The sequence below is a fragment of the Balearica regulorum genome, chromosome 16 (genome assembly GCF_011004875.1).
Source record: "Balearica regulorum gibbericeps isolate bBalReg1 chromosome 16, bBalReg1.pri, whole genome shotgun sequence".
Classification (NCBI taxonomy): Eukaryota; Metazoa; Chordata; class Aves; order Gruiformes; family Gruidae; genus Balearica; species Balearica regulorum.
Window position 1 is genome coordinate 9,018,501 of NC_046199.1, and position 26,566 is coordinate 9,045,066.

Here is a 26,566-nt window from a genome sequence, read left to right on the forward strand (position 1 = left end):
AGACAGAAGAGGAGGGTTTTTTGGTTTTATGGCAAAAGATCCTTCTCCCAGGAAACACTTTGGCTTTGCGTAAGGCTTCTCTACACTGCTCACCGTTCAAGGTGCGTGTGAACGGGGACACGGCCCTCCCGGTACGCGCAGGGCTGTGGGCTGCTCCTGTGTCAAAGCGTACCACCACCCCAGGGAGGCCTCTACACAGGGAACTTAAATCTAACCTCGATAAATAAAACCAAATGTTTATTTACACCAAAGAATTCCAACACTGGATCTTTCACATATGAAGGACAAAGTATATATACACAGCAAGGGGTAGCAGGGCTGTAACAAGGGTGCTTTTCTGTTGTCAATGATAATATTTGTCCACAATTACTGATCTACCATTTCAGTTTAAGTTAACGTCTGCTCGCTCCTTCCTCTCAGTGCATATTTACAAGACTGTGAGGTAACTGGTATTCTCACCACATGGCACGTGAGGGAGGGGATGGTGGGTGAAGATGTGATATCGGACTTGGCGCAGTCTGAGTTTTCCAGCTTTAAGTAGCCACCAGCTTGAAACCTATATAAACAATTTAAAAACAATATACCCAATAACAAACTAATTCCAGAGATCCAAGCCAAGCAATGGCAGGAAGAACCCTCCATGAGAAAGAGGCTGATTAGAGGACGGCTTACTCTACAGGAGCACCTTTCTCAGGAGGTGGCAAGGACTCCAATTGAATCGGTAACTTCATCTTTTAAGACTAAAATTACATGCAAGGGGGTGAGTTGGCATTCTGGTTGGCTCCTAAGGAGACATGATTCAATCCAATTAGGGTTTCAGACATTATCTGCACTTACTTTTTTTAAGCTTATACCACCTCTCCATACTGGAATTGTCTCCTCAGTGTACCCCAGCTGAGTCATATGCAGGACATGGGGATAAAGTGAGTGGTACTTTAAGAATCCCCTCCCCTGCCTCACGAAGACTTGGTTTGGTAGTCTCTGGAGAACAGCACGATCCCCCAAGGTGTAGGCTCATGGAGGAGTAATGGTGGGAACATGAAGAGAAGAGATTTCCAGCAGGATGCAAGAGCTTGGAAATGCTGTTGATTCATCTTTGTTCTTAAATGAAGAGTACTTTTTTTGGGGGGGGAAAACAAAAAACAAGCTGTCCAAGAAATATTCCATCTGTAGGTATTTTCAGGGAATCCCCTGAGTTACGAAAAGTTCAAGTAAAAAAAGAAAAATCAGCCTATAATAATTTTGTATATAATGACTGAACTACTATAAATCCACAAGCAACAGTTCAGACACGGTGCCTCCAAAGCGTTCATCCCCTCCCTTCCCCTGCCAGGCACAAGCTGCGTCCTGAGGAGAGGTGGAGGGGGAAACCTCTTCCCCACCTGACTCAGCTCAGGCAGCAGGAGACAGAGCCCATCACTACTGCTGAGCGCCTGCAGCAGCTGGAACGGGCATCCCCAGAGTGGTGGTGGCAGAAATGACAGGTGAGCCTGCTAGAGGTCCAAGGGGTGAAGGTGTTGGCACTGAAGAAATCCCTGGAAGAGAGATAGGTAAGCAGGAATTAGAGTGGCACCAGTGCAGTGTTATCCAGGACAGCTCAGCTTCTTAAATTAAGTGGTGTCTTTGCAGGTCAGTTTGCTGCTGCTTTGTTACATTTCCAGAGCTGCCAAAATAAGCTGAGATTAAAGGTCTGTTACTGTTCTCTGCAGCCTCTGAAATGAGCTGGGATTTGTACACATACAAGTGTCACTGATGGACAGATGTATGGCAGGATCGCTGTCCTTCAAACTGCTGCCAAAAATCCAACTGCAAAGCACTTTTCGAAATGGGACCAGAAAAGCAGGTCAGGCTGCAGTGAAGCCTTATTTATCACACTCTCCCACCCACTTCTTCATACCCCTCCTTGCTCTTGTCACATCGGTCCCAGGAGATGACCTAATGCCCCACCTGCAGAACTCATCCTCCTGGATCCTCACATCCACACAGCATATATAAATGCTTTAAAATGCCACACACCAAGAAGAGTCAAGAGCAGAACTGACCTGACATCATACTCGCACTGCTGACAGGAGTGCTGCCACCCGGCATGTTGGATGAGCCCATCCGAGCTTGGTCTTTCACGATGGGATCTAGGAAGAGGAAACTACCCTTAGATGCCGTGTTGCCAGAGAGCAGCTGAAGCACACTGACTGCGGGCAACCTGTGTGCTCAGCCAGTCCTTCCAAGCTGCCTACGTCAAATAATACCAACCATCATCTACCAGAACACAAAACAGTTTCCATCAAATTCCAGTGGGAAGCACCCAAGAAGGTACCAAGGTAACACGATCAGTGAAAAGTCACCTAAATGATGTGCTTTGGAGTTCAGCGGGACCACCTGACAGGAAAAGCTGAAGGAAATAAAGGTGAAGTTGACCTCCTTTCTGTGCTAAGCAACTGCACAATTCCATAAAGCCAAACCCAGAAAATGAGGGTAGCAAGCAGAAAGATTATCATGAATTACAATCATACGTCATGTCTCTATACACAGCCCACAGCAACATGTGAGTTGTAATGAATGTCACTGGAGCTTGTCGTCTTCTGTAAGATATCCCTAATTTACTCACTCTTTATAGAATATAACTGAGCAAATATTCCTACTTTGCATTGTTACAGCTGTCTCCAGAAAAACCAAGTATCAAAGTTTTCTGAAAACCAGCAAGCATTTAAACACATTTCCAATATGATTTAGGTTGGAAGGGACCTTAAAGTCCATCTAGTTCCAACCCCCTGCCATGGGCAGGGACACCCTCCACTAGACCAGGTTGCCCAAAGCCCCATCCAACCTGGCCTTGAACACTGCCAGGGATCCAGGGGCAGCCACAGCTTCTCTGAGCAACCTGTGCCAGTGCCTCACCACCCTCAGAGTGAAGAATTTCTTCCTTATATCTAATCTAAATCTCCCCTCCTTCAGTTTAAAGCCATTCCCCCTTGTCCTGTCACTCCAGATCCTTGTAAACAGTCCCTCCCCAGCTTTCCTGTAGCCCCTTTAGGTACTGGAAGGTGCTATAAGGTCTCCCCAGAGCCTTCTCTTCTCCAGGCTGAACAACCCCAACTCTGTCTGTCTTCACAGAAGTGCTCCAGCCCTCTGAGCATCTTTGTGGCCTCCTCTGGACTTGCTCCAACAGCTCCATGTCCTTCTTATGTTGGGGACCCCAGAGCTGGACGCAGTACTGCAGGGGGGTCTCACAAGAGTGGAGTAGAGGGGCAGAATCTCCTCCCTCAACTTGCTGGTCATGCTGCTTTTGATGCAGCCCAGGACACGGTTGGCTTTCTGGGCTTTAAGCGCACATTGCCAGCTCATGTTGAGCTTCTCGCACCCCAATGCCCCCAAGTCCTTCTCCTCAGGGCTGCTCTCAATCCATTCCCCTCCCAGCCTGTAGTCGTGCTTGGGATTGCCCTGACCCACATGGAGGACCTTGCACTTTGCCCTTGTTGAACTTCATGAGGTTCGCACGGGCCTACCTCTCAAGCTGGTCAAGGTCTCTCTGGATGGTCGCTCTCTCACTTTTACTAGCCAAAGTTACATTTTTGCTTGCAAAACCAAGACCTGAATATACCATTCGCTAAGGTAGCAACAAAAGGAGTTAAAAGGACCTGTTTCTCAACAAATCAGTTATCTGGTTTTATCAAAGGAATCCGTGTACCCAAACACCTGCTGAAATTAGCATGGGTTCAGCACCAAAGCTTCTTAAACACAGTGCTGCTGATTCACTGGCCTGACACAGGCATGTAACACTTTGTTTCCTCAGCTGGTGTACGTGGCAATGGCCTGTTTTATCCACCACAGAGACAAGCAGCCTCAGCTCCAGCACAATTATTTGCCAAGACCAGGCTTATTATGTTGCCGTTCTCAGCTCCTGTCTACTGGAATGGAGATTTCCTAGAGGCAGAAGAACTCCTCTTTCGACAGCAGACGATGACAGCAGCTGATACTTACAGAAGTAGGGGTGTTCCATGGCTTCCCTCGCTGTGAGTCGTGACTGGTGATCATATCGCAACAGCTTGTCTAAGAAATCCAGTGCTTCTGGACTCACCAGATGTTGGTTCTCGCTGTGAACAAAGCGCTCCCATCGCTTACGAGAGTGTCTGTAGGAAAAAAAATGTACCCAAATCAGACTAGGCAGAGGTCATCAACACCAAATTTCACTTTTTTAAAGAGCAAGAACTGCAACAGATGCCTGTCTCTGAGAGGGGCTGCTGCCAGGTGTGGCAGCAATGGGGCTGAGCCGTACCAGAGCACAAAGCAGCAGTACACCCCATCTCCACGTGAGGGCACAACCACCACAGCCCTGGTCAGCACAAGGAATCAAGTTCAGAATGGATTTACAGGCCTAAAATCCCAGCTTCTGCTCATTCCTTATGCCCCCAACATTAGTTCCCTGTAGTTTTGGTGTGTGTCACACAAAATAACTCTATGGAGGGAGAAAAATTTGTAAATGCCATTTTAAGCAGCAACTGATTTTCTGTACTGTAATTCTGAAAAACTCAGTTTTTTGGTTTTTTCCCCCAGAATACTGGAGAGAGCATTTGCCTTTCATGCTTTATGCATGGCAGTTCATTTACTGCCTAGACGACATTTAAAAACCTTTCCTAAAGTCCATTTGCAGATCAAGGACCATGGGAAGCACTGGCAAAAGGGATCAAAGGCACAAAGTGACAGTTATCAAGAAACTTGGCTGTTTTCTCCCGTAAGTTTGGGGGTTTTCTTACTTCAAGGTCTACTGACAAAGCAGTAGCTGTCTGGATCTACCAAGAGCTTATGAGCTACTCTGGACCTTGGCTCACCTGCCCAAGATGTCATTGAAACGTGGATCCAGTTCAATGTTGTATTTGTCAATGTAGTCATACAGATCTTCTGTTCCCAGCACCTTGGCTATCCTCACCAGCTGGGAACAAACAGAAAAATAAGTTGGTACTGTGAGGGTGAAGAGCCAGGGTGAAGACAGAGCAATACATTCCCTTGAAAGCTTGAACCTGCTCTCAGTGGTCTGAACCAGGAGCCACAGGGTCACCTTGTGGCTCTGACCTCCCCGGCCACATACAATCACAGGCATCACGAACAGTTAGTAACCCCAGGCAGTCAGGAGGGAGCTGCATACCCTAACATCCCTAAAACTTGAGATCTTGCAACACTAACTCCCTTTGTAGCAAGAAAATACTCAAAACCATCAGAGTGGGAAGGCAAGAATAACTGGTCAAAAGAGCAGAAACTCTGTAACTTGAACCTGAAGGGTGAAGTGCCACCCCAGAGGGCTCCAGAATGAAGGTTTGAGAACAGAAGGTCCCTGTTCTTGAACGTCTGCACATCAGTTCAGATGCAGAGCACATGTTGAAGGTCTAAGTATAAAGATTTCAGCCTAAAGGCAACACATCAAAGATTTCAGAATCCATATAAATTCAGAGTTTCTATACATAGGGGAGGGAGGGTGGATAATGGCAGGGGCTTTCCACATAACATAACCTCAGGAATAGTCAAGCTACATACCAGAACACACCAGCCTTAATACAACTATTTTTATAACTTTTTCCAGATACCTACTGAGGAGCTCATAAATACAAAGCACTATAAATATGTTTCTATGTAACTGGTTAGATAATTCTGCACACTTTGAGAAAAAGAACGTGGCTTCAGACTGAACAAAGAAGCCATTAGAGAAATGCTTAAATTCTTCTTTGGATCCTTCAAGAGAAGTGCAAACAATGCAAACTTCATAGTGCTAAGAGAACAGAGATTGTACATGACCAGCTCTCACCTGATCATAGTTGTCATGGCCATGGAAAAATGGCTCCTTTCGGAATATCATACTAGCCAACATGCAACCCAAGCTCCACATATCCAGACTGTAATCGTACATCTGTACAAAACCAGAAGGACAATTCAGTTTCTAATGAATTAAGCAGAACAGACTCCCAATACTAACAGGGTCCCCCCTTCCAGTGAAACAAATACGACCACATTACACTGGGAACAGACTGAAATATCTTCATGAATCTTCATCACTAGATGATGTTCAGCTCAGTGTTCCAGTTACTCAAACTGGGATACAGCAATTAGCAGAACAGCAGGTATCCTATTTCCATCCTTGTCCATAAGGATAATAAAGACCAATGCCTCTATTTTCACTGCAGACTTCAATGTTACAAATCATTGACAAACGCAGGTTGAGAAACATCACGACAAGCAACAAAAGGAGTGGACTCCACAAGGTACATGGGCAGTTGAGGAAGTGCCTTCATTCAGAACCAGCACGATCTGAAAGTCACCAGTAAAACACTGCTATTTCCAGCCCACAGCATTTCCATAATGCAAACTGCTATCAGATATGGAGATGTTTTAATAGCTTAATTTAGAAGTTCATGCAGTACTAGCTATTCCCACAAGGGCTTTGTTTCATTCCTGTACCTTACTGCAAAAGCAGCCTTGCTAAAAAAAAAAAATAAAAAAAAATTCAACATTTGTATTCCAAGATCCATGATGATAGTTCTGCAGCTCTTTCTCAGGTCCTGAGACTACTCGTTAGTTTCTTTAACTCAGTAGCTTTATAGCCACTGCTTTCTGTGATACATTTTAAAATGGACTGTCTTTAGCTTCAGGTCTCTAGATACCCGGATTTCTTGTTTGCTACCTTGAAATGGCACAGCCTTTGCATATAAAAGTCAGTGATAAATGCTGGTAATTCTTACCTGATAATCTACAAGGAGTTCAGGTCCTTTGAAATATCTGGAAGCCACTCTGACATTGTACTCTTGGCCGGGGTGATAGAATTCGGCCAAACCCCAGTCTATTAGTCTAAGCTAGAAATGGTAGAAAACAAAGAAAAAACGCTCAAGGGATGCTCCAGCTCTCCACTGGCTGAACCACACTATGGGTGAGTTTAGTTTGAAGCTTCATTTACAAGTCTTCTGTTTTCAATTAATTTGAAGTTGATCACAGTATCTGTTTAGATATTCTCCCCACATCCATATCACTAACCAGTCTAAACAAAATACGTCTCCTTACCAACCCTGTTTATAGGTTGCATGCAACCCATAAAGACTTAAGAGAAGCAGCATATAGAATTTCTTTTTACATTTCTCCACATGATGGAAGTGCAGCCCCCCTTGAAGATGTCTGCTAGTACCACTACGTAGGAGAACCCAAAAGGGATCATTGTTTGCCCAAAGTATTACCTCTCCCCACCCTCCAGCCTGCGCCACTTTACCTTTCTGTGCTCATGGTCAATCATGACATTGTGAGGTTTGACATCTCTGTGCATGATTCCCATGCTATGGCAGTAATCTAGAGCCTGTAAGTGACATACAAAGAAACAGATGCTGCAGTCACAAGAACTTTTCAAGTTCAATCATATTCAGAAGTATTTCCATATATACCAAGTCTAACTAGACAGCAAGACTTTACTGCCCAGTGTTATAACCTGGACTAGACTGGTGGACCACAGAAAACACCTCTGGAGTCCCCTCTCAAAGGGAGGTCCCAGCAACAGAAGTGTTTTGACTTCACCTCATGTGCTTCCTCATAAAAATGGGATTTTGGAGTCCCTAAGAGCAGAGTTACTAAGCACTACTGATCAAACAAGCCTCCTCTTCTCTGCACTCCTGAGGAAAAAATACTTGTTTCAGAAGAATGGACAAATACGTTCGACTCGCATTACATCAGAGCACAAACTCAGCCAGTAACAGCTTACGATTTTCTGTTTTCAGAGGCTACATGTACTTTTCAATTAGGATCTTAAGTTATCTCAGTGCACCCAAAGGCTCTGCTATCCTCAAAAAAAGGACTAGATTTTGTTGCAGATACATGGCTGAACAATTGATACTGACTTGATATATATTTTTCTGTCCAATTCTTCCACAGGCTTTCTCTTCCCTTCCCCCCCATTAGCGACATGATAACCATCTCTATAGGATTAGCTGAGTGTAAATCCTAGAAATATACCGATAAAAACAGCAAAACACCAACTTACCTTCAAAATCTCATACATATAGAATCGAATATCATAATCTGTTAATGTCTGGTATAATTGCTGTGGGACACAAAGACATCATATCAGTGTTCAACACCTGAGAAAAATATCACATCCCTGCCAATCCAGAACAACCCAGCCCTGTTCTCTGCTGCTGTGGTTCTCCAAACCCATTTGAAAGAACAGGAAAAGTTTCCCAAGTTACTCTGTGTGTTCCTCTCCCCTTACAAATCATATATATAGTTTACTTCCAGCTCTGCTCAGACAGTACATTCTGGTTTCTGTCACTAACTCCCTCAGGTTGCACTCATCCACCACCAGCACGATGCACTATGCCTGCAGACTGGGTCTCAAAAAGAGATGTTGCTCTGCAACGTTGAGCAGCTATTCCAGATGGCATTACACAGCCGTTCTTCTGAGGCAGGTCAGTACGGAAGAGGACAAAAAAAACCCCATTTAAATCCCTTTTCCCAGAAGTATGGAAAGCCGTGGAAACAGCTGTCCACATTTAAAGTGGTTCTAATAAATAGCTATATGCTGAACATAAAAGCATAGTGTTTCAAAGAGACAGGCACTGATGGTCCACAAGATAACAGATTAATTTGCTCCAAAGGTTAGAATACCACTTGGAATCTGGATTGTCATCTTGTAACTTCTGTGACAAAATGGTACTAAAGGACTAATTACAAACTTCTGTCCCAAGCATATTTACCTTTACAGACAGTTACTATGTTAGAAGGAAATGATTAAATAACCTGCCTGCCCCTATGTACTTGCCTTTCCCCAGAAAAACATTATGAGTGGCTTTCAAATGGAAAACATTAGAAGTTCAGATCCCATACTGTACCTTAAAGTCTGTGTTGTTTACATGTTCAAAAACCAAAGCAGGTGTCCGAGACTAAAACAGAGAGAAAAGTGTTCAGCCATGTTAAGTTGCGATAATATGTTTCCATTCAGGATAATGAGTTAAATCATATTTACTCCTAGAACTGCTAGAAGCCCCTCTGCCTCAGACATACTTGTGATTCCCCTCAGATAGAGGAAGCAGAGCCAAAGCCTGCAGCCCCTGGCAGCACTGTTTGTAGAATGAATTAACTTGTCTCAGTTCACTGGTATCTCATCCTTACAGAGCAAGGGGCTGAAGGGACCTGTGGGGGAAGGGGCCTCTAAAAGAAGTTAATCAGATTAAGAGCTGATCTGATTAAGCAATTCAAAAGTAGGATTTAAGAGCAGGGGAAAACAAAAAGCCAGATCAGAGCTGAAGTCAAACACAGCAACTTCATCTATAATCCCAGTGTACCCTCTAAGTTCCTTCCATACTCACCACAGGATCTTTTACTATATCTGCAAGAGTGATTATATTGGGACCGCCTCGCAAGTTCTCTAAGATCTTGATTTCACGCTTGATTTTCTTCTTTTTAACAGGCTGAAGAATAAAAACCCAAAGTGTAAGACAAAGCACTCCAGTAAAGGGAGGCTAACAGACAGCTTAACATCCAGACGACCACGGTAGATGACTGCAGGTCAGCATAATACATTGGAGCCTTTGCAAGTTAAGTTTAAAAAAAACCTATATTTTGTTGTTATCTGACTATGCATCATTCCAGTAAGGGCTCAAATATCTGCAGTCTCCTTTCTAACCATAACAACCCTGACAGCTACAAACATTCGTTTCATGTGAACGAGGATTAGGAAGATGGTGTATTATTTTTAAAGCTGTCTGAACATGATCTGACAGTCCAAAACTTCTTGACTGTCACGTGGTAAATGTCTAACTATGAGAAGTCGATGAGCTACCTGAGGGTCACTAAATGAAGGTATTTCACCAATCGAGGCTGTGGAATAACCAGCATCCAGGAGATCCTTACTCAATCTGGAAGAATATTACATATGCAATGGAACATGTGGAGCAGAAATGAAAATTTTAAGGTTAGCAGTCCCTAAGTCTAATCAGTGGCTTTAAAGGACAACAATCTCATCAGCTCATAGGCCTCTATGCACATGACAGTATGTCAGGACACTGGTAGGTAGAGGAGGTGAGAATTTTCTAGTCAGCTGTTGAAGCATCGCTTAGCTCCAAGTAAAAATGTGTTGCACATCAGGACTTCTTTAAGAGAGGCTAATTCCTTAGATGCAGAGTTTTGACTTAACCAAGAGTAAGGGCTTCTATTACGAGGCTCAAAACGACAGCCTATTTCACCTAATAACACTCCAAAGCCAGGCTTTAAGGATTTCAGTTTTAGAACATAAGACTTTTTAGACTAAATGCTGCACTTTCTGACCTTCTGATCACCTCAAGACAGATACCATCTTCTGCCCAATCCCCAGCTCACCTTGAGAATTTTAACAACTACTTTTTCATTATTTGTAATGTTGATGGCTTCAAATACTTCACTGTATTTGCCTCGGCCTAATTTTCGAACTAGCTGGTAGTCATCTTGATTTCTGTGGAGATAAAAAGTTAAGAGTTCCAAAGAGCTCAGTCACTTCCATCACAATTTACAAGCTGCTCCTTAATACTAAACCACTGCCTCACCTTCCAGACAAGGTGGATTAACTAGTGTCTTACATCTCCTGAACATGAGTATGAATTAGGAAAGAAACAGGGAGCTTCTATTCACCCAAATTAGATTAAATCCAGAACTTATTTCTTCTGTAGTAGGTAACATAAGCCCAACTATGCATTTTAGCAGCAGCAAACTCAAGCTATCCCTTCCACCGGTATCTATTTGGAAGCTACATTTTTCCTTGTATAATGCTGTCAAAAAAAAAATCAGCAAATTCAGTAAGATAAAAAAATTTAAGTGCTAGCCTGTTTAAAAACAGACTAGGCTCAAAACACCACTTATGCTCAGAAGAGTGTACATTTCAGAAACTAGGAACTCCAACAAAATTGAGGGCAGAACTTAGTCTGGGCCCTGCTATACAAAAGCAGGAACACAGAGCTTTGAAGCTGGCATCACTGCTGTCTGATTCTTGGATGGTTTAGTCATGGGCTCAATTTAGACACCTCCTTCCTTCATAAAGAAGCAGACATGTCTTTTCCAGTCACTCAGAGAGCTGAGCAACAAGTCACAAAATAGCATGTACCTATTCAAGTCTGCTGAGCCTCTTCACTCATGCAAGTCAGAAGCAACATCAGATGTCTTTTCACTTCTTGTCAGCCCCACACCCAGGGCTGGTTCAACTGTTTTCAGATAAATATTTTCTGTCCTATGAAAGGACAAGTTTCCTGACTACCTGGCAAAAATTCCTCAAAACAAACTCTTAAGGGAGCTGCTAAAAATGTTCTTGTGCTGCTGGGGATTTAGAATTTTGACAAGAAACACTTCTCCAAAGAAAAGTTGTGATCCTAACACTTGCCATGCACACTAGACATCTGCCAAGGAACATGGAAAAGCCTAACGCAGCACAGGTGTCTGAACTCCCCATGAACCACCATGCCAGATCCTACAGGGATCAATCCTGGTCCAGGAACAGCCATAAGCAGCCCAGAGACTTACCCCCACTCAACAACATGCGACTCATAGTCCCAGTACTCCCGGGGTCTGTGTGTGTTCACATCCGTGTAAACTCTGGCCCTGCTCGGCACGGGTCCCGACATATCAGACAGGTTGGCAGGCGGAAATGATGAGGTGTCTGAAATCAGAGGCTACTTGAACTGCAAAGCTGGACAGAGGATAAAGGCCTCAGATTCTTCCACCTGCAGAGAGAAAATAAACCTGAGGTTAAATATTTTTATAATATCTTGAAATTTTTAAGTTAATCATTAAAAGCTGCTGAAAAGGAGAGGCTGGAGCCCAGCCACAGGCCTGGGATTATTTGTCAGAGCTTGAAAACAATGTCTGCTCTCCCTCACATAAGATGGGACCACTTGGCCCCACAAGCAAAAGTAACACCCCCCCACACCTTGCAACTTTCAGCATGTAGTTTCCAACTTATGGTTGCAAAGATAACTTTCCAAAAGGGAAGAAATGGAGCATGATCTGTGTCTGCAGACAGAGTGAAAGCAACAGCCATCAGCTGCAATGTCTCCGTCATCCAGGAAGAAGTCTTGCGCCATCCCATGTAACCAAAACACTTCTTTCACTGAAGGTTGCACAACTATCATGCCTCTTGCAATGCACTAATTAATGATGCTGCAAACAGAGTTGAGATCAACAAGAACACCTGTGCAACTTAAATAAAGCACTTTCTGAAGTTTCAGCTTTAGAAACACCAATTTTCATTTAAATCAGAACTTTGGGATTTACTCGCAATTCTTAAAAGGATCAAAGTCTTTCATGTGCTCACACACAAAGGTTTGTGTGGCTATATTGATTCATTCTGTGGAAAAAAAACCCCAAACCCTGAACTGATCCACCACTACTCTGCCCTTTCCATCCACTGGAAAATGCAGGTACTAACCAAAGCATTTATGTACAAAGCAAGGCTGGTCAGCTCAGGAGCAGGTTTCTGGAGGAGAGCAGAGATGTCCAGACACTGTATCAGAGCATGGATCTTCTCAGTTTTAAGCACCCTCCCACTCATGTATTACTGTACAGGCTTGTATAAAACAGCTAAATAGCATTTCAACACAATCACTCATGTTGCTTTCCCCACAAAGTAAAAATTTAAATGTATGCACCTGAAAGCAGCATCAAGACCAAAACATTATCCAAAAATACGATTGCTGAAGTCTGAACATCACTCTGGGGATTTTCACAGTACAACATTTTTCCCATTTCCACATATTCTGAAGAAGACTTTTGCTACTCTGTTCTTGCCCTCCTGCACAGACATCTCATCCCACCATCTCACAACAGATACCTTCTACATATAACCCAGCACCCACTTGAAAGTGAGCAAGACTTCCAGAGCAGCCAGCCACTGGGTCTCATCTGCACTTTCTTAAGGAAAAACGCAACACCATGTTGTACAATGCAATTAAGTTCCTAACACAGAAAACAGCATTCTCCAGAAGAGGTAGGACATTTATAGTGATAAGCTACATCCACACTAATCCGACTGTCATGAGGAAAAGTACATCCCCAACTAGCAGTGAGACAAGGACATTGGGAAGATCTCACTGGAGGCCAGTCTTTACGAACCATTCAGGGATTAAATGGCTTGAGGATGCTCTGAAGACTTCACAACAAACTGAGGCAGCCAGAAGAGTTCTGCTGGGATGGGGCACCAGTTTTGGTCACGACTTTCTATAGTCAAGACATTATATCCAACTGTCCAAAAGACAGTGGCATCTGTGTTGGATTATGATGCTTTACCCAAACACAAAAGAAAAATTCTGCTGCAAGGATTTAAAGATGTTTCTTTGCATTGCTTGTCCAAACTTCTGTTAAGTTTTATCTGTACTGAGACTAGTCAAACTAACTCAAAAGGAAGTTACTGGATGTGAGAGACAAATACTCTAACTTCAGAATATTTAAGACAACAGTAACTTACTATGGTTTTATATCAATATTGTCCTACCTAAAGTAAAAGTAGTGCCTTTGCACCTCTCAAATCTTTCACAAGTGAAAGCCAACATATTTTTAAACATTCAAATACCAGAACCTCTTTGTCAACTTTCAAAATAACTCACAAGGAAGGAAGCTGTATCAGAGCATGAAAGAGTACTGTTTGGTGCATAGCACATGGCAGAGACTATACAGCCCTGTCTATCCAAAGGCACCCAATCAGTAAGCAATGCTATAATCTAAATGAATATAATGCATATAATTGCTATGCCAATCTTATCCCTTCATAGAAAACAGGCAACTGCCAGACTGCAGGAGGAAGTAATAGCCCCATTAATCAGAAAGACCTAGAAATCTTCTGCGAGCAGTTAGCTTAGGCTATCAGGATACGTCAGAGCAGAAGAAAATTCTAGAAGCAACATCCTGCTCTATTGGCAGTGTCCTGTCATTTATTCGAGATCTGCAGTACATCATTCTGCTGCAAGGACCACAGCAACAATCACTTGCAATGAAGATGATGGAGGATCTGGGCGGGGGGGCATAGGTCTGATGGCCTTCACCATGTCACACAACTTGACCAGCAGCTGGTTCTGCATTCAGAGGCAGAAACGCAAACGAGGTCTCTTTGTGCCATGGACTAAACCACCTCAGGTGGTAGGGACCTTTGCAGCGTGGGTTATTTTTTGACCTACTGATACACAAATGGTGCTGAAGGCAGCTCCAGGTAGACAGGGTTGCAATAATCCAACCCCAGGGTTGAAAAGGGACACAGCACTGTTCCAAAGTCCACAAGAGGTGTGAGCGAGGCCTCAGACCAATAAAGGAAGGACAGGGGACTTCAGCCACGTGTTCAGCTCATGGAAGAATATGAAGTATTACTAAAAAAAAGGAAGTCTATCCTGGACAAAACGTTAGTCCTCTAACAAAATACACTTTCCAAAGATTAGGCAGCAATAATCTAAGACCACAAACCATTTATGTGGCATGACTCAGACACTCCAGAAGTTAGATGTATATTCCAAAAGCATATTCAGGCATTAACAGAGCATGCAAGTTTACTAGAACACTTTTAGCACAGTGAAATTTATTAGATTTCAAAGTTTAATCACTGTGCTTTTGTTTCTCCTCATTCCATGTACTTCTGGCAGGAGATGCACTGGCTAATTTCCTCTGCCCAATACTTGTGTAGGAATTAACTGAACCTATATATGTCTAGATGACTTAGCAATTTTAATTTTTTTTAGGCACAACTCTCTATCAATACAGAACACATGACTGCTCCACCTCATCCAGCTTAGTAAGATCAGTTTCAGCATGGAAAAAAATAATAATCAATCGCATTATCTAAAGACACATCAAATTTCACAGCAGATATTTTTTGTCATGTAGTTCCAGCATAGCACAAGCTGTATGTTGTAACAGACTGCTCAGAGAAGGGCTTTTTCAGGAAATCATCGACTGTAGCTTCTAAGAATGGCACACAATGCCTATTTACAAAGGTAGGTATTATTGTCTACTGTTCTTTATATATGAAGAGGAAAGAGTCTGCACACATAATTTGGTTTTAAAGCAAAGTTATATATACAAATTTACCCTGCCTGAAAGCTTCTCACACTCTCTGCTCAAAACTGCTTGAGGAATTTATATATATTTTGCTTTCACTGCCCCTAGAGAGGGATAATTCTGCAGTGGATCCAAGCTCTTGAACAGGAGGGACCAACACAAATAGGGACAAATATTGGGGACAGGTGTGGTCATGCAAATGTCAGTTTAGCTTGCAAGTTTAAGGCAGAAAATCTACAGTATGAGCAGCGATTACACCTAGATGAGTGTCCTGAGCTTGTTATAAAGAATAAGTTCTATTTCTGCAGTCAGAATCCAAACAGAACATGTCATTCATTAATTCCTGTGTTAATGACAGCATCATAGAATAATTTATGTTAGGAAGGACTGCTAAAAGTAATCTAGTCAAAGTAGATCTAATTAGAACAGGCTGTCATATCCAGTGCAGTCTTGAGTATCTCCAAAAAACACAACGCATCTCTGATAATTTTAATTTCTTTGGTAGAGAAGTGCTTAACTAGGAAACATAACCATGAGCTTTTGGGAAATACATCAGAGATCACAGAGAGAGAAAGACAAAGCTTCCAGTTACAGTCTGACACACACTGTTCAATGTTAAGGCTTGCCTGTGTGAGGACAGAAAACAGCTCTTCTGTTTTAGCACTTGTGGTGACACCCCTTGGGAAGACATTACCAAACAGCACTCACATGGTAGCTATACCAAATCAGCACCATGCAAAAATTTCAGTGCTTGGTTTTCCCTCAGAGGCCTGCCCTTAAAAAAGCCATTTAAGTATTAGCAAACTGCCAATTAGCTAATCTCTTACACAGCATCGTTACCGGGAGCACCCCACAGGACCCTGTTCATCCTGCGTACAATAATAATAATAATAATAATAATAATAATATCACAAAACCATAGCCAAATACAACAATGCAGGTATTACTGATAATTACTCCGCAGGAGTACCTGAGAGCCTGTCAAGAGACAGAAGCAATTGTGCTGCCATCACATAGGAATTTTTAATTGGAAGGTCTATTAATTGAAAGAGACCAGTTCTTAAGTTTGAATTATTCTAACAGTAGCCTATTGTCTGAGCAGATTGGTAAGCTAAACTTTTTGTACCTAAAGTTCAATAAAATGGTAAAAAGCCTCACAACATTTACTTTGAATCTTATTTTTAAAATATTTTCATTTAAGCCACTGTTAGAAGCCTCCTCCTTTTTAAAAAGGGACTTTATCATCCTTACAATGCATTCTAATCCCAATGGCAACCCCTGCCCCCATGGAGGACTTGATTTCTTGTGAGGTGTTTGTACTTACAGCACCTATAACTCAATTAGTATAGGAATTTCCTATGCCCTCTGTCCTTCCAGATGTAGCCACTGACAGCAAGTAGCAACAAAACGTAGCTAAGAAATCTATGCAAACCACTTTTAAGAAAGACACCTACTTTGCCTCTAGTAAAATTCACCTCTCTTTTCAGTCAAGAATAACTGAGATACTGGAATATTTTTTTTCTCCTTTTAAGTGGAACAGAGCTTCTCTCAGATAGTTACTCAGAACCTTAAACCTAAGTAGTTGCACCAGTATGACGCAGCACACATACAGACTCCCAGTGAGCTGCAAGCCAAGAGCTTCCCAGAAGACTGGTGTCCTGAGGAACGTGCAAGTGCTATCCAAGCAATGACCTTTGTGGATAAGGCTTGGAGTATAAATAATAAACCCAAGAACATGAACACCGCTTGACACTGGTCTCCCTGTGGATTGCTGCTAACAGCACAACTTGCCCTCAGCGTGAGCAGTATATTGCCGGGTAGACCCAAGATCATGCAGACAGAGCAGAGTGAACTCAGTGAACTATGTTCAACACCACATAAACATGATCATTACTGATGGCCCTCCTGAACTCAGACTGTTAGCGGAGAGCAGTCCCAAAGGAGCAAGATAAGCCCCAAATTGCATCAATCGAAACTCAAAGAGCCAAGAAAATATTGCCGTCAGTTTATCAATTCCAGATAGATCATCCCAGACAAACTCAAGGAGAAAGCAAGATGCAGAGATTGGTCAAACAGGTCTAGAGACTTTCCTCTCACTTCTACTTTCCCCATGTAAGCTCATTACCAGCTCTGATTGTGACAAACCAAGACTGTAAACAGGCTAAGACAGACAGCAGCCAGTTCATTTTGAAAAAAAAGAAGAGCCCTCTGTCAGCTGAAAAGAGCAGAATTACAGTAAGCAGCCTGGAATCAATGGTTATTCCTTTCTTTTATCCACAGCTGCAAGAAAGACATTACCTTTCATAGTAAATCGTTCAAACCCAACCTCTGAAATCATGAGTGTATAACGTGCTTTATTAGTGAGAGGAAGTATTACAATTATCAGATAAAATTGATTATGATTTCCTTCACATAGCCCATTTATCCCTTGCTTGTAAGCCTCCCAGGAAGGAGCACTCACTTCTTCAGTGTTTGGAGAACATCTAGTACTGGATAGACACCACTGATATTAAAAGATCAAGACATGCTTAAATACTACAGTACAGCCTACTGTCAGCCAACATTAATCAAAACCCAGCTTACCTTTAAAAGAAGAAATAACAGTAACCAACTTTATAAAAAATATGTTCTACCTCACAAAAGAAATCTGATTTGTGTATTTTCATGAGGCTGGAACCGCCTCATGAAAAGTATGGAACAGATGACCTCCAGAAGTCCCTTGCAACCTATATTTTTCTATGATTTTATAGCTGACATAGAAACAAGGCTCAATTATCAAAACTGACATTTTACATGCTTTCCTGAAGACCACTTACCTACTAAAGGGACAACATCAATAGAAAAGCAGCTTTTAAACCCTAATTGAGTTTGAAAAAAAAAAGCTCAGGTTTGAAATCAAACTTTTCTCTTGGTATTTTTTTTGGAACAGTACGCTCTGTTCTAACTACATTTTTCCAGCAAAATTATTTTCCAGATTTCTTTCAAATAGCTGGTTGTGTCCAGCTACAGAGAACTAACAAATCATAATATATAACAACCTCAAACATTCTTTTATAAAAGAAACAGGAACAGTTGTGATTTAATTCAAAATAAGATGTGACCAGTCACTAGGGAAAACAGTTGACAGGTTTAGTTAAAGTGGAAGAAACATCTTGGAGTAATTCTGTATTAGCAACATCCTAAAACTGAGACTGGTTCTTTCTTCATCAGCTTCACCAATTCCTCCCCCGAAATCCTCATAGTTCCTGCCAATGCAGAGTTCATCCCTTGTAATGAGGATCACGGTCTATATGGAAGTCACAGGACCAACCATGAAACAGCTTTACTGTAACTCTGTATTTTATGATAACCTCCACAGTCTTGGGGGAAATTTAACTCTCCCACTCCACAAGTGTAGAAAGCAGCATCTATCACATCTGACACTCTTCGGGTTGCCCTGGCAGCATCGCTGGTGCCCACATGCTCTCCTAGCAGATGTTGTATCACATTTAGTCTTCATTTTTGTTCAGACCTGTAACAGCTAAATTTTAGTGGAGCTTACACAGATGCTCCATGGGTCCCCAGCATCTCAGCCTAGTTGGACAACTGTCCTTTGCAAAACCTGTGTTTTCCTCACTGCTGGAGAAAATCCCAACTGTCTGGCCCCAGGTGCAGCACATGTATCTGGGGCCAGACAGTTGGGATTTTCTCCAGCAGCAGAAAGCTGCCAGTGATGGGAACACTCCTCACTCCATCTCCTAACGGCTTTGAAAGTCTTCTCTTTCCGCTTCTCACCAAAAATCATGGAGTCTCCCTCACATTTTCAGAGCTAAGGTAGTCTACAGCACACAGAGCAAAGGGAAATCTTTTCCTAATGCAAAAACACCAAGACTGATCTTAGATGAGGCCATGTAGCCACAGTGGGCAGTGACACCAGCAAGACACCTAAGCACCAACAGCCAAGTGCAGGCTGTGCTGCTTTTCCACACCTGCAGCTTCTCCTGCCACAGTTCCCAGATTCCAACAAATCACAGCAGATATCCTTACTGCCAGCACTGAAAACTCCTGACACAATCAAATAAAAACAGCTACAAATGTAACGAGGAATTGTCAAACTAACCTGTCAGCACACACATATCAAACAGAAAGGGATGACAATATTCTTCTACCAGCATCTCCTCCGCGCCCTGGCAGTTCAGGGTGAGCAGGGAGTGCAGAAGAGCTGGTGGGGTTTTTTTGGAGGCACGTCTCTTTAGGTCTGACCTAAAGCCAAAGCAAGATCACCTGCAAGGACCAAAGCTCCTACTGCTGGAGCTTTGGACAGTATTTTCCAACAAGTCAATTACCAAAACTACCATTTCTAAGATCCTGACACCACCAGGTAACTCCTCCTGAAGGCTCACGAAGGGGAACGTTTCAGCACCACTACAGGCTCTTCACAGCTGACAGCAGGTCAACTGACAGCATCCTCTGGAAAGTTCTACCTTCCTAATTACTACTGACACAGTTGTTTTCCTCATTAATTAGTACGCACAGAGTACTGACAGGCCAATCGTTCAGCTGATTTGACTCCTATGGTTCACATACAGACTGTGATTTAGCTAGAACTCTGACACCTAAACAGTACCCACCATCTGTAAAAGTTATACGCTTTTAATTCATCTGATCATGCAATTCCTAGAGGCAGGAACAGTTACCGGAGCCAAAGAATAAACCAGCATACATTGCGTGTAACTGTTTCTTCAGGAAATTCCCGTGATCAGCTGTTCCCATCGAGCAGGCAATGCACTGCAAACCATCTTCACAGTTCAGCTGGCATCCAGAAGGCTCAGCAAGAGACACCCAATGCAAACCCCTGCCAGAAAGTAGTTCTAACACAATTCTCTAAAAATTTGTCATTATTAACACAAGACGAACCTAGCTTCCAACCAAATGGAAAAAAACAGGTATTAAACTCCAGAAATCCGTATCTATTATGCACTGGGTACCCTAACACCCCACACTGAGTGCTGGGTTTATACAGCTCAGTAGACAGGCAACTCTCCTAAACATTGCAGGTGATGTAAATGTCTTGATTGAGATTTTAATACTTCATATCAGCATTTTGGAGGTTAACTGAAGCCTGGTGATCACAGCATTCCTCACTCAGTGTAACCCAGCAGGGACACAAATGCTGAACCTGCCCTCACCATGCCAAAAACCCCACACCACTATCGGCCACATACAAGGACAAGTTTGTCCATCTCCACAGCATCTTTCTTCACACTTTGCAATCACCCAGTAAAGCCACAGTGCAGCATTAAGTCACAGCTTAGGACAAGTATACATTTATATGGCTGGTAAGATGCATATATTGGACGTATGCCTAGATGCCATATGTTTTAAAACACTGAAACTTGTAACTTTTCATTTGTAAGCTGAGTTGACATGAATCTGGATGCTGCACAATTTCCTCAGTGAGCAAAAAGCCCTCCTTTTCCTTCTGGAGTACAATCAAAGTGCTGCTTAATCTGCAGAAGGCAAGGCTGGAATTTAACAGTGCTCTGGTAACAGACAGAGAAATCTGTGACAAAACTTCTAAGAGAAGTAACACTGCAGGAGCTCTTGCTTTTCTATACTGGAAATTAATTTGTTGTGCATATCCACGGTCACCCATTTTCAGAACACTAAAATATAAAGATTTACTGACAACTCACACACGTGTGCAAAGATGTGCTGATAAACTGCCTCCTCCAAGGGCTTTGGCTGGAACACAGGAGAAGCACCACTTCACCTCCCTGGACACGCAGGAGGGCTTTGAGGACACTTCTTCACGACATAACGAGACCTCTCCCACCCAGCAAAAGCAAGTTCTGGCACATAATTCTGTGTTAACACTGCAGAACATGCTGGACTCTCCCTACACTTAGCTTAATTAAGAAAAAAAAAAAAAGACTACTTTATCCTTTGGTTGTTCCAGAAGATGCAAGGGCACAGGCCTACTTCTCTGCAGAAACAGACTAACTTCATTTTTCTAGGAATGCTGCCATAATATAATCCAGCCATTAGATTAAGCAGCTGGATAGTCTGCTTTAGAAAGCACCTCCCTGCAAAAGGTAATATTCCTTAAAAATTAGAAATCAGTCACAAGAAGGGCATATCCTTACTCTCAGAAATAAACTCTATGGAAAATTAAAATTATTGAAATTGTGACCTTCCCAATACGAGTCTGTGGCGGTATTGTCTTGAGTCCGCAAGGAACTCCAAGGTCTCCCTTCTGCTCTTCAGCTTTCCAAAGCAGCAGTTTGAAAAGGATAATAAAATCATTTGTTTGAATAAAACTGTCCACAACAGTCTGAACAAAGGACCAGGTAAGACTCGTGTCAGGCTCGCTTTGCTGCTCCTCTATTGCTGACACTTGAGCAACAGAAGATATCCATGAACCACTGATGCTATGACCACATCAGCAATCCCACTTCTTATCAATCTTTCATACTGACAGATAGGGTTGGCACCTCGATGGCAAATGGGGTCCAAAAAACAGCTTGTAAAACCACTTTCCTTTCAGCAACAGTGCTAACACCAGTTCAGAAAGCTGCAGTCTCCCCTTCAAAGCAGTTTTTCTAGGTCCAAAGGAGAACTCCTTTTCTCCAGTTACGTTCTGTAAATTCCAGGAAAGTCGGCTCTTGGAAGCCCCTGGAAGGAGATATCCAAGCTCAGAAAAATTATCCAAGAGTTGTCTTCAAGTCAAAACCAGATAACGTCTGCAGCCAGACTGAGTCACAGCAGTCCTTCCTGATCTTAAAGTCTGTGGGGTTTATTCTCTCAAGACCCTTGCGGGACAATAAAATCTAAGATGGCATGAATCTTGCCCAGATAGTTTATAAACCAGATACGTTAGTGTAAAGTGATTCAATAATGGAGGAACAGTGGAGGTGACAAGTCTGGTAACCCAGAAATAAATCCCTGCCTCTTCAGACATGTGACATGAAATTAATCACACCACCACAATGTCACCCACTTGCTTCTCCTGTCTTCCTTTCCCTTATTCCTCAGAGGACATGAAGAAAGACAAAAAGAGAAAATTAGTTCTGTAAGGAGAAAATGCAGACAAAGAATTCAATTGGAAGGTATAAGGACACCTGCCATTTAAAAAAATTGGGAAAAGTTACATCCCCGTCCCTTTTATCACAGTAGAAACACAGGTTTTTTTCTCTACAACTCCACAAATCTATAACCACCTTTTGACATCCTGTCTTCCCAAGTTTCCTACCACAAACCCATTTCACATCTATTCACCTAACCTGCAGTACTCGAAAATGCCCCAAATCTCAAGTACTAAAGTCCTTCCATGCCTTGTATTTTACCAAGTCTTTCCCCAGTAATCCCCACTCGCAGGTTTGCATCTTCATTCTCATATTTCATCAGGTTTTTTTCAAGTAAACAAGTACTATTAACTGCCCCTGCACAAAATTAAACTCCATTTAATTCCATGAAACATTCCACGATCCAATTTCCTCCATATTTGCTAGAACCACTGCCAATGTTACTATTCCTCTTCCATTTCTCTTCAACCCATGAACCCATATGCCCTGACAAACCCCAAGAACCTGCTCTGAATCTCCCACTTGGAAGCACCTGCTTTCTCCTCCAGCATCCGATTCTCTCACCACATTTTTCCATACTCTGTGGCTTATCCCCACCACAGCATGTTACCCGGCTACTCAGCTACATCAGCTTTCCCTCCTTTGCTACAGCCAAGGCTGAGATGATGTTACCTTTGTTACCTTCCTCAACCCCATTTCAACTCCTCATGGGCAGCAGCCAACTCAGCAAGCTCACTGGTCTGAGCTGCAAGACGTGTATGCTGAACTCTCTGCTACTGCCCACACTGGGAAGCAGAAGACAGTGAGGTTTTACCAACACATAACTAATAGAAATGATAGTACCAGGTGACAGAGAAAGATAAAAAAAAAAAAAAAAAAAAAAGGGAAATCTCTCTCCATTGCAAAGATGAAAGGGAAGGATCACACTGCCTGCCACCAAAGATGTACATACTTCATACTCAGGCAAAGGTCTGGACCTTCACAATAAACCCTTCTCTGTCAGGAGGCACCTGAAGAGCTGGACTTCCAGCCCCAAGACACAGACAGATCTTCTCCTGAGGGTGGAAAGCAGACTGCCCTATACATGGGAGCAGATGCTCTTCTGCTGGTGGGAGCCACATTCTATTCCAATTTTCTTTTGCCAGTCACAGACACCGTGTGTGTCTCTACACAGAGGATGTACCACTGTTGCTGTGTTTTACCCAGGCATGGCATTGTGCTGCAAGAACTGGAATGTTACCCTAGTCCTAGTTTTAGGACTAATTAAGGAGCTGATCAAGCTTCACACTTTGCCCAAATTCTGCCTAAAGCTCAGTCTCCCCTCTCCTAGCACAACTTTGCCCTTTTCTACATAATGCCTACATGAACAACACACAGGACGAGCGATTTCTGTGCACCTACCTATGATACACCGAGAATCTGCACTGGCACGTTCAACACCCAGGTCGATTTGCAATATGGCATGAACACCAACTCTGAGCCTGAATACTCAGAGCAACTATTACGTTTTTGAAGAAAAAGTGTTCAAAGAGCAAACTAAATTGCTACCTGTTCCCAAGCAGAAACTCTGCTGTCTCCATGTGCTGCCATCTAAAAAGATGACGTTGCCCCTGGTCACCTCCAATGGGTGCTGACCCTTACACACAGAATGAGCTGCTCTTCCCAAGCCATTTACGGAGCACACCGATGATAGAGCTCGCTCAAGCCAGGTGAGCACACGTGGAGCACGCAATGCAGTCACCTCCAAAGATACACACGCAGTACCCACTTTTGCAGCCTGGCATCAATAGTCAGCACGAGAGCAGCTCTCCAAGACCCCAGTCCAGTGGCAGGTTTGAACAGCACAAATCCCACACCATTTCAGACCTCTCTCACAGGTACCAGGGCTCAGCACAGGCGTGAAGGACCAAAACACTGAACAACACAGGCTCTGGATCCATAAAGTTAGCTTGCAGAAGTGAGGCACATGCCCTCATGAGTCTCTGCATAGATCAACCACTGCTGTCAGCAGAAAATATACCGATGACTGAGTGTTCATAATCCAAACTTTATTGGTTGTACCCAAAGCCCTCAGCAAGAAAGAATAAAGTAATCTGACAAGCAACACGTATGAGGTTTCATAATCTTATATCTGCCCTTTCATTTACAAAGCATATTTTACCAACAGCCACACACAGCCTGTTGCCCCAAGGCACAATTAACTAAATTAAAGCAGGGGCGAGACTGACCACCATTGCTTTCAGAAGAGGAGAGCGACTGGTGGGGAAATCTGTGAAAATCACCCTCCTCTCCACCCAGAAAGGCCCAGAACGGAGTCTCTGCACGGCTGGGGGTGGAAGCAAGAAGAAACAGGCTTCTCCTTGTCCCTCCACACACCTCGCAGCCCCCCGCTTTTTTAGGGAGGGCAAGGAAAAGAAAAGAGAGAGCTTTTCTGGTAAATAATACCTACACCGCCTGAACGTGCGAACTCGGAGAGCTGGGGGGAGGGGAAGGCTACCTTTCCGTGGGGCCCTGCCCTTCCTGCGTGGCCGGGGGCAGCGGGCGGCCCCAGAGCTGGTCCCAGGCCAGGCTGAGGGCAGCCGAGGCGGCCCCCCCCGCAGCGCCCTGCCCTGCTACCTCCTCCAGGAACACAGAAGCTCCCTCCGTGAGCAGGAGGCGGCGAGTCCTGCCCTCCCGCCGCGGTGGGCCCGCCCGTTGCCCTCCCGCCGCCGCCCGTTCCTTTTCAGCGGCGCCGGGCCGTGTTCCCGCCGCGGCCCAGCTCTCCTGAGGGGCGGCCTCGGCCCCTCAGCCCACACCGTGCCCGCAGCGGGGCGGGGGGAGGGGGAAGGAACGCAGGAGACACAGTGGCGCCTCCCCCCCGTCGCTCCCTCCGCCCGCCCCCGCCGCTTGGCCCCAGGAGGGTCACCAGAGCCGCCGCGGCCCGCCGGTACCTGCCGCGGCCGCCCGCTCGCCGCCCGCCCGCCGGCCGCACACAGACAATATGGCGGAGGCACAAGGCTCGGCCGCCAGCCGCAGGGACCAGAGCGAGGCGCGCCGGAAGCGGAAACCCCGCCGCCCGCTGGCGCGCGACATGCCGCGGGGGCGGGGCGCGCATGCGCGGGGGAGGGAGAAAGCGCGCCGCAGGGGGTTGTGGGGGCTGTAGTCCGCGGTGGGGCGGGCGGCGGTGACGGATTCGGCGGCGGCGGCGGGCGACGCAGGGAGGTCCGGGGGGGACGTCGGGCCTTGTTCCCGCTCCGTGTCCCGGGGCCGTGCCCCGGCGTGGGAAGCTCGGGCCGTCCCCCGAGGCGAGGAGAGGCGTCGGGGCCAGTAGCAGAGCGCAGCCCGACTACGTCGGCTGCCCTCGCCCCGCGGCCCCGGCGGGTGGCGGGAGGCCTGGCCGTGCGTGGCGGGCTCCCGGGGCCGGGGCCCCTCCGTGGGGTTCCCGAGTGGCCGCCGGCGGCCGCCCCTCAGCGGGGCTGTGCGCGGGGCCCGCCGCCAGGTGGCAACTGCGGCCTGCCGAGGGGAGCCGGGTCCGCAGCGCCCGCGGCCTGGCCGTGCTCCGCGGCGGGGGGCGGCCCTTGCCCCGGCCCGCAGGGCCGTCCTGCCCGCCCTCCAGGCCCCGCGGCCGAAGCCCTGGGGTCGCTGCAGAGCTGCAGGGCCCCGGCGTGCCCCGCCCCGGGAGATCCCCGAACCGTGCGGATGCAGGGGCTGTGGCGGAGTGGATGCAAGGGGCTCTTCCCCCGCAGTATTAGCAGGGCCCGCGGCAGCGCTGGGCCCGAAGCTGGGCTGAGCCCTGACCTCTTCCAGGGCCCGGTGACCTTCGCTCACTGCCTTTCACGTTTTTAACCCCAATTTCCTTTTGTCCAGCCCTGGAGATTAGCTTTACCCCTGAAAGGCTGGCCAAACCAGATCATCCACAGACCCCTCTAGCACAGGCTGAGCCAGGAGAGACCCCTGGGGAGGAGAAAATGCTTCGGGGCACGGCCCGACCCCTCTCTGCTTCCTCTGAAACTGCACCGAGCCCCCAGGCAGGGCAGGAGTACGCCCTGGCTCATGGCACCTTCAGAGCAGGGCTGGCTGGGGACACGGAGCCCTGAGCTAGTCACAGCTGGGCCACCACAGCCAGTTCTCTCGCCAAGCGCTGTGGGCTACCTAGAGGGTTTGTGCTGAGCCATGTCCGCACCCCCCTGCGCTCCAGAGCCCCCCGTGCCCAGAGCCCTGTGCCCTTCATCACATGGGTGTGTGGCACAAGCAGACAGGAGCCAGCCCGTCCCACCCTGAGGCTCCCCCCGGCCATGGCCTCACAGAAAGCTGAGCATGGCCACACTTCACCCCGCTTCCCTCCCCGCGTGGGAGTCTCCCCCACGGGAGGCTGCTGGCCCGAATCTCGCAGCCCCTCACCCTGGGTCACTCCCATTAGGTAAAGGAGCAGCTCGTCTTGGCGGGGGTATCTCCCTCTTGTGCTTTCCTTGTATTGTACGGGCCTGGGTCATCGAGGA

The 26,566-nt window shown here is 45.3% G+C and overlaps 1 protein-coding gene across 2 annotated transcripts; it reads right to left on the bottom strand.

The window, feature by feature from the left end:
- Positions 1 to 216: 216 nt before the first annotated feature.
- On the bottom strand, positions 217 to 25,149 carry CSNK2A1 (casein kinase 2 alpha 1). 2 transcript variants are annotated; one of them, XM_075768874.1, is made up of 13 exons: positions 25,019 to 25,149; positions 11,509 to 11,708; positions 10,339 to 10,450; positions 9,330 to 9,431; positions 8,853 to 8,903; positions 8,006 to 8,065; positions 7,244 to 7,327; positions 6,726 to 6,836; positions 5,795 to 5,896; positions 4,827 to 4,927; positions 3,979 to 4,127; positions 2,043 to 2,129; positions 217 to 1,535 (listed from the first exon to the last, which is right to left on the bottom strand). In XM_075768874.1, the coding sequence occupies exons 2-13, from the start codon at positions 11,607 to 11,609 to the stop codon at positions 1,420 to 1,422; spliced, it is 1,176 nt and encodes a 391-aa protein (XP_075624989.1). In that variant the 5' UTR covers positions 11,610 to 11,708; positions 25,019 to 25,149; the 3' UTR covers positions 217 to 1,419. The 2 variants fall into 2 exon arrangements, with proteins under 2 accessions (XP_075624989.1, XP_075624990.1); XM_075768875.1 differs by lacking the exon at positions 25,019 to 25,149 and adding an exon at positions 12,633 to 17,055.
- Positions 25,150 to 26,566: the final 1,417 nt, after the last annotated feature.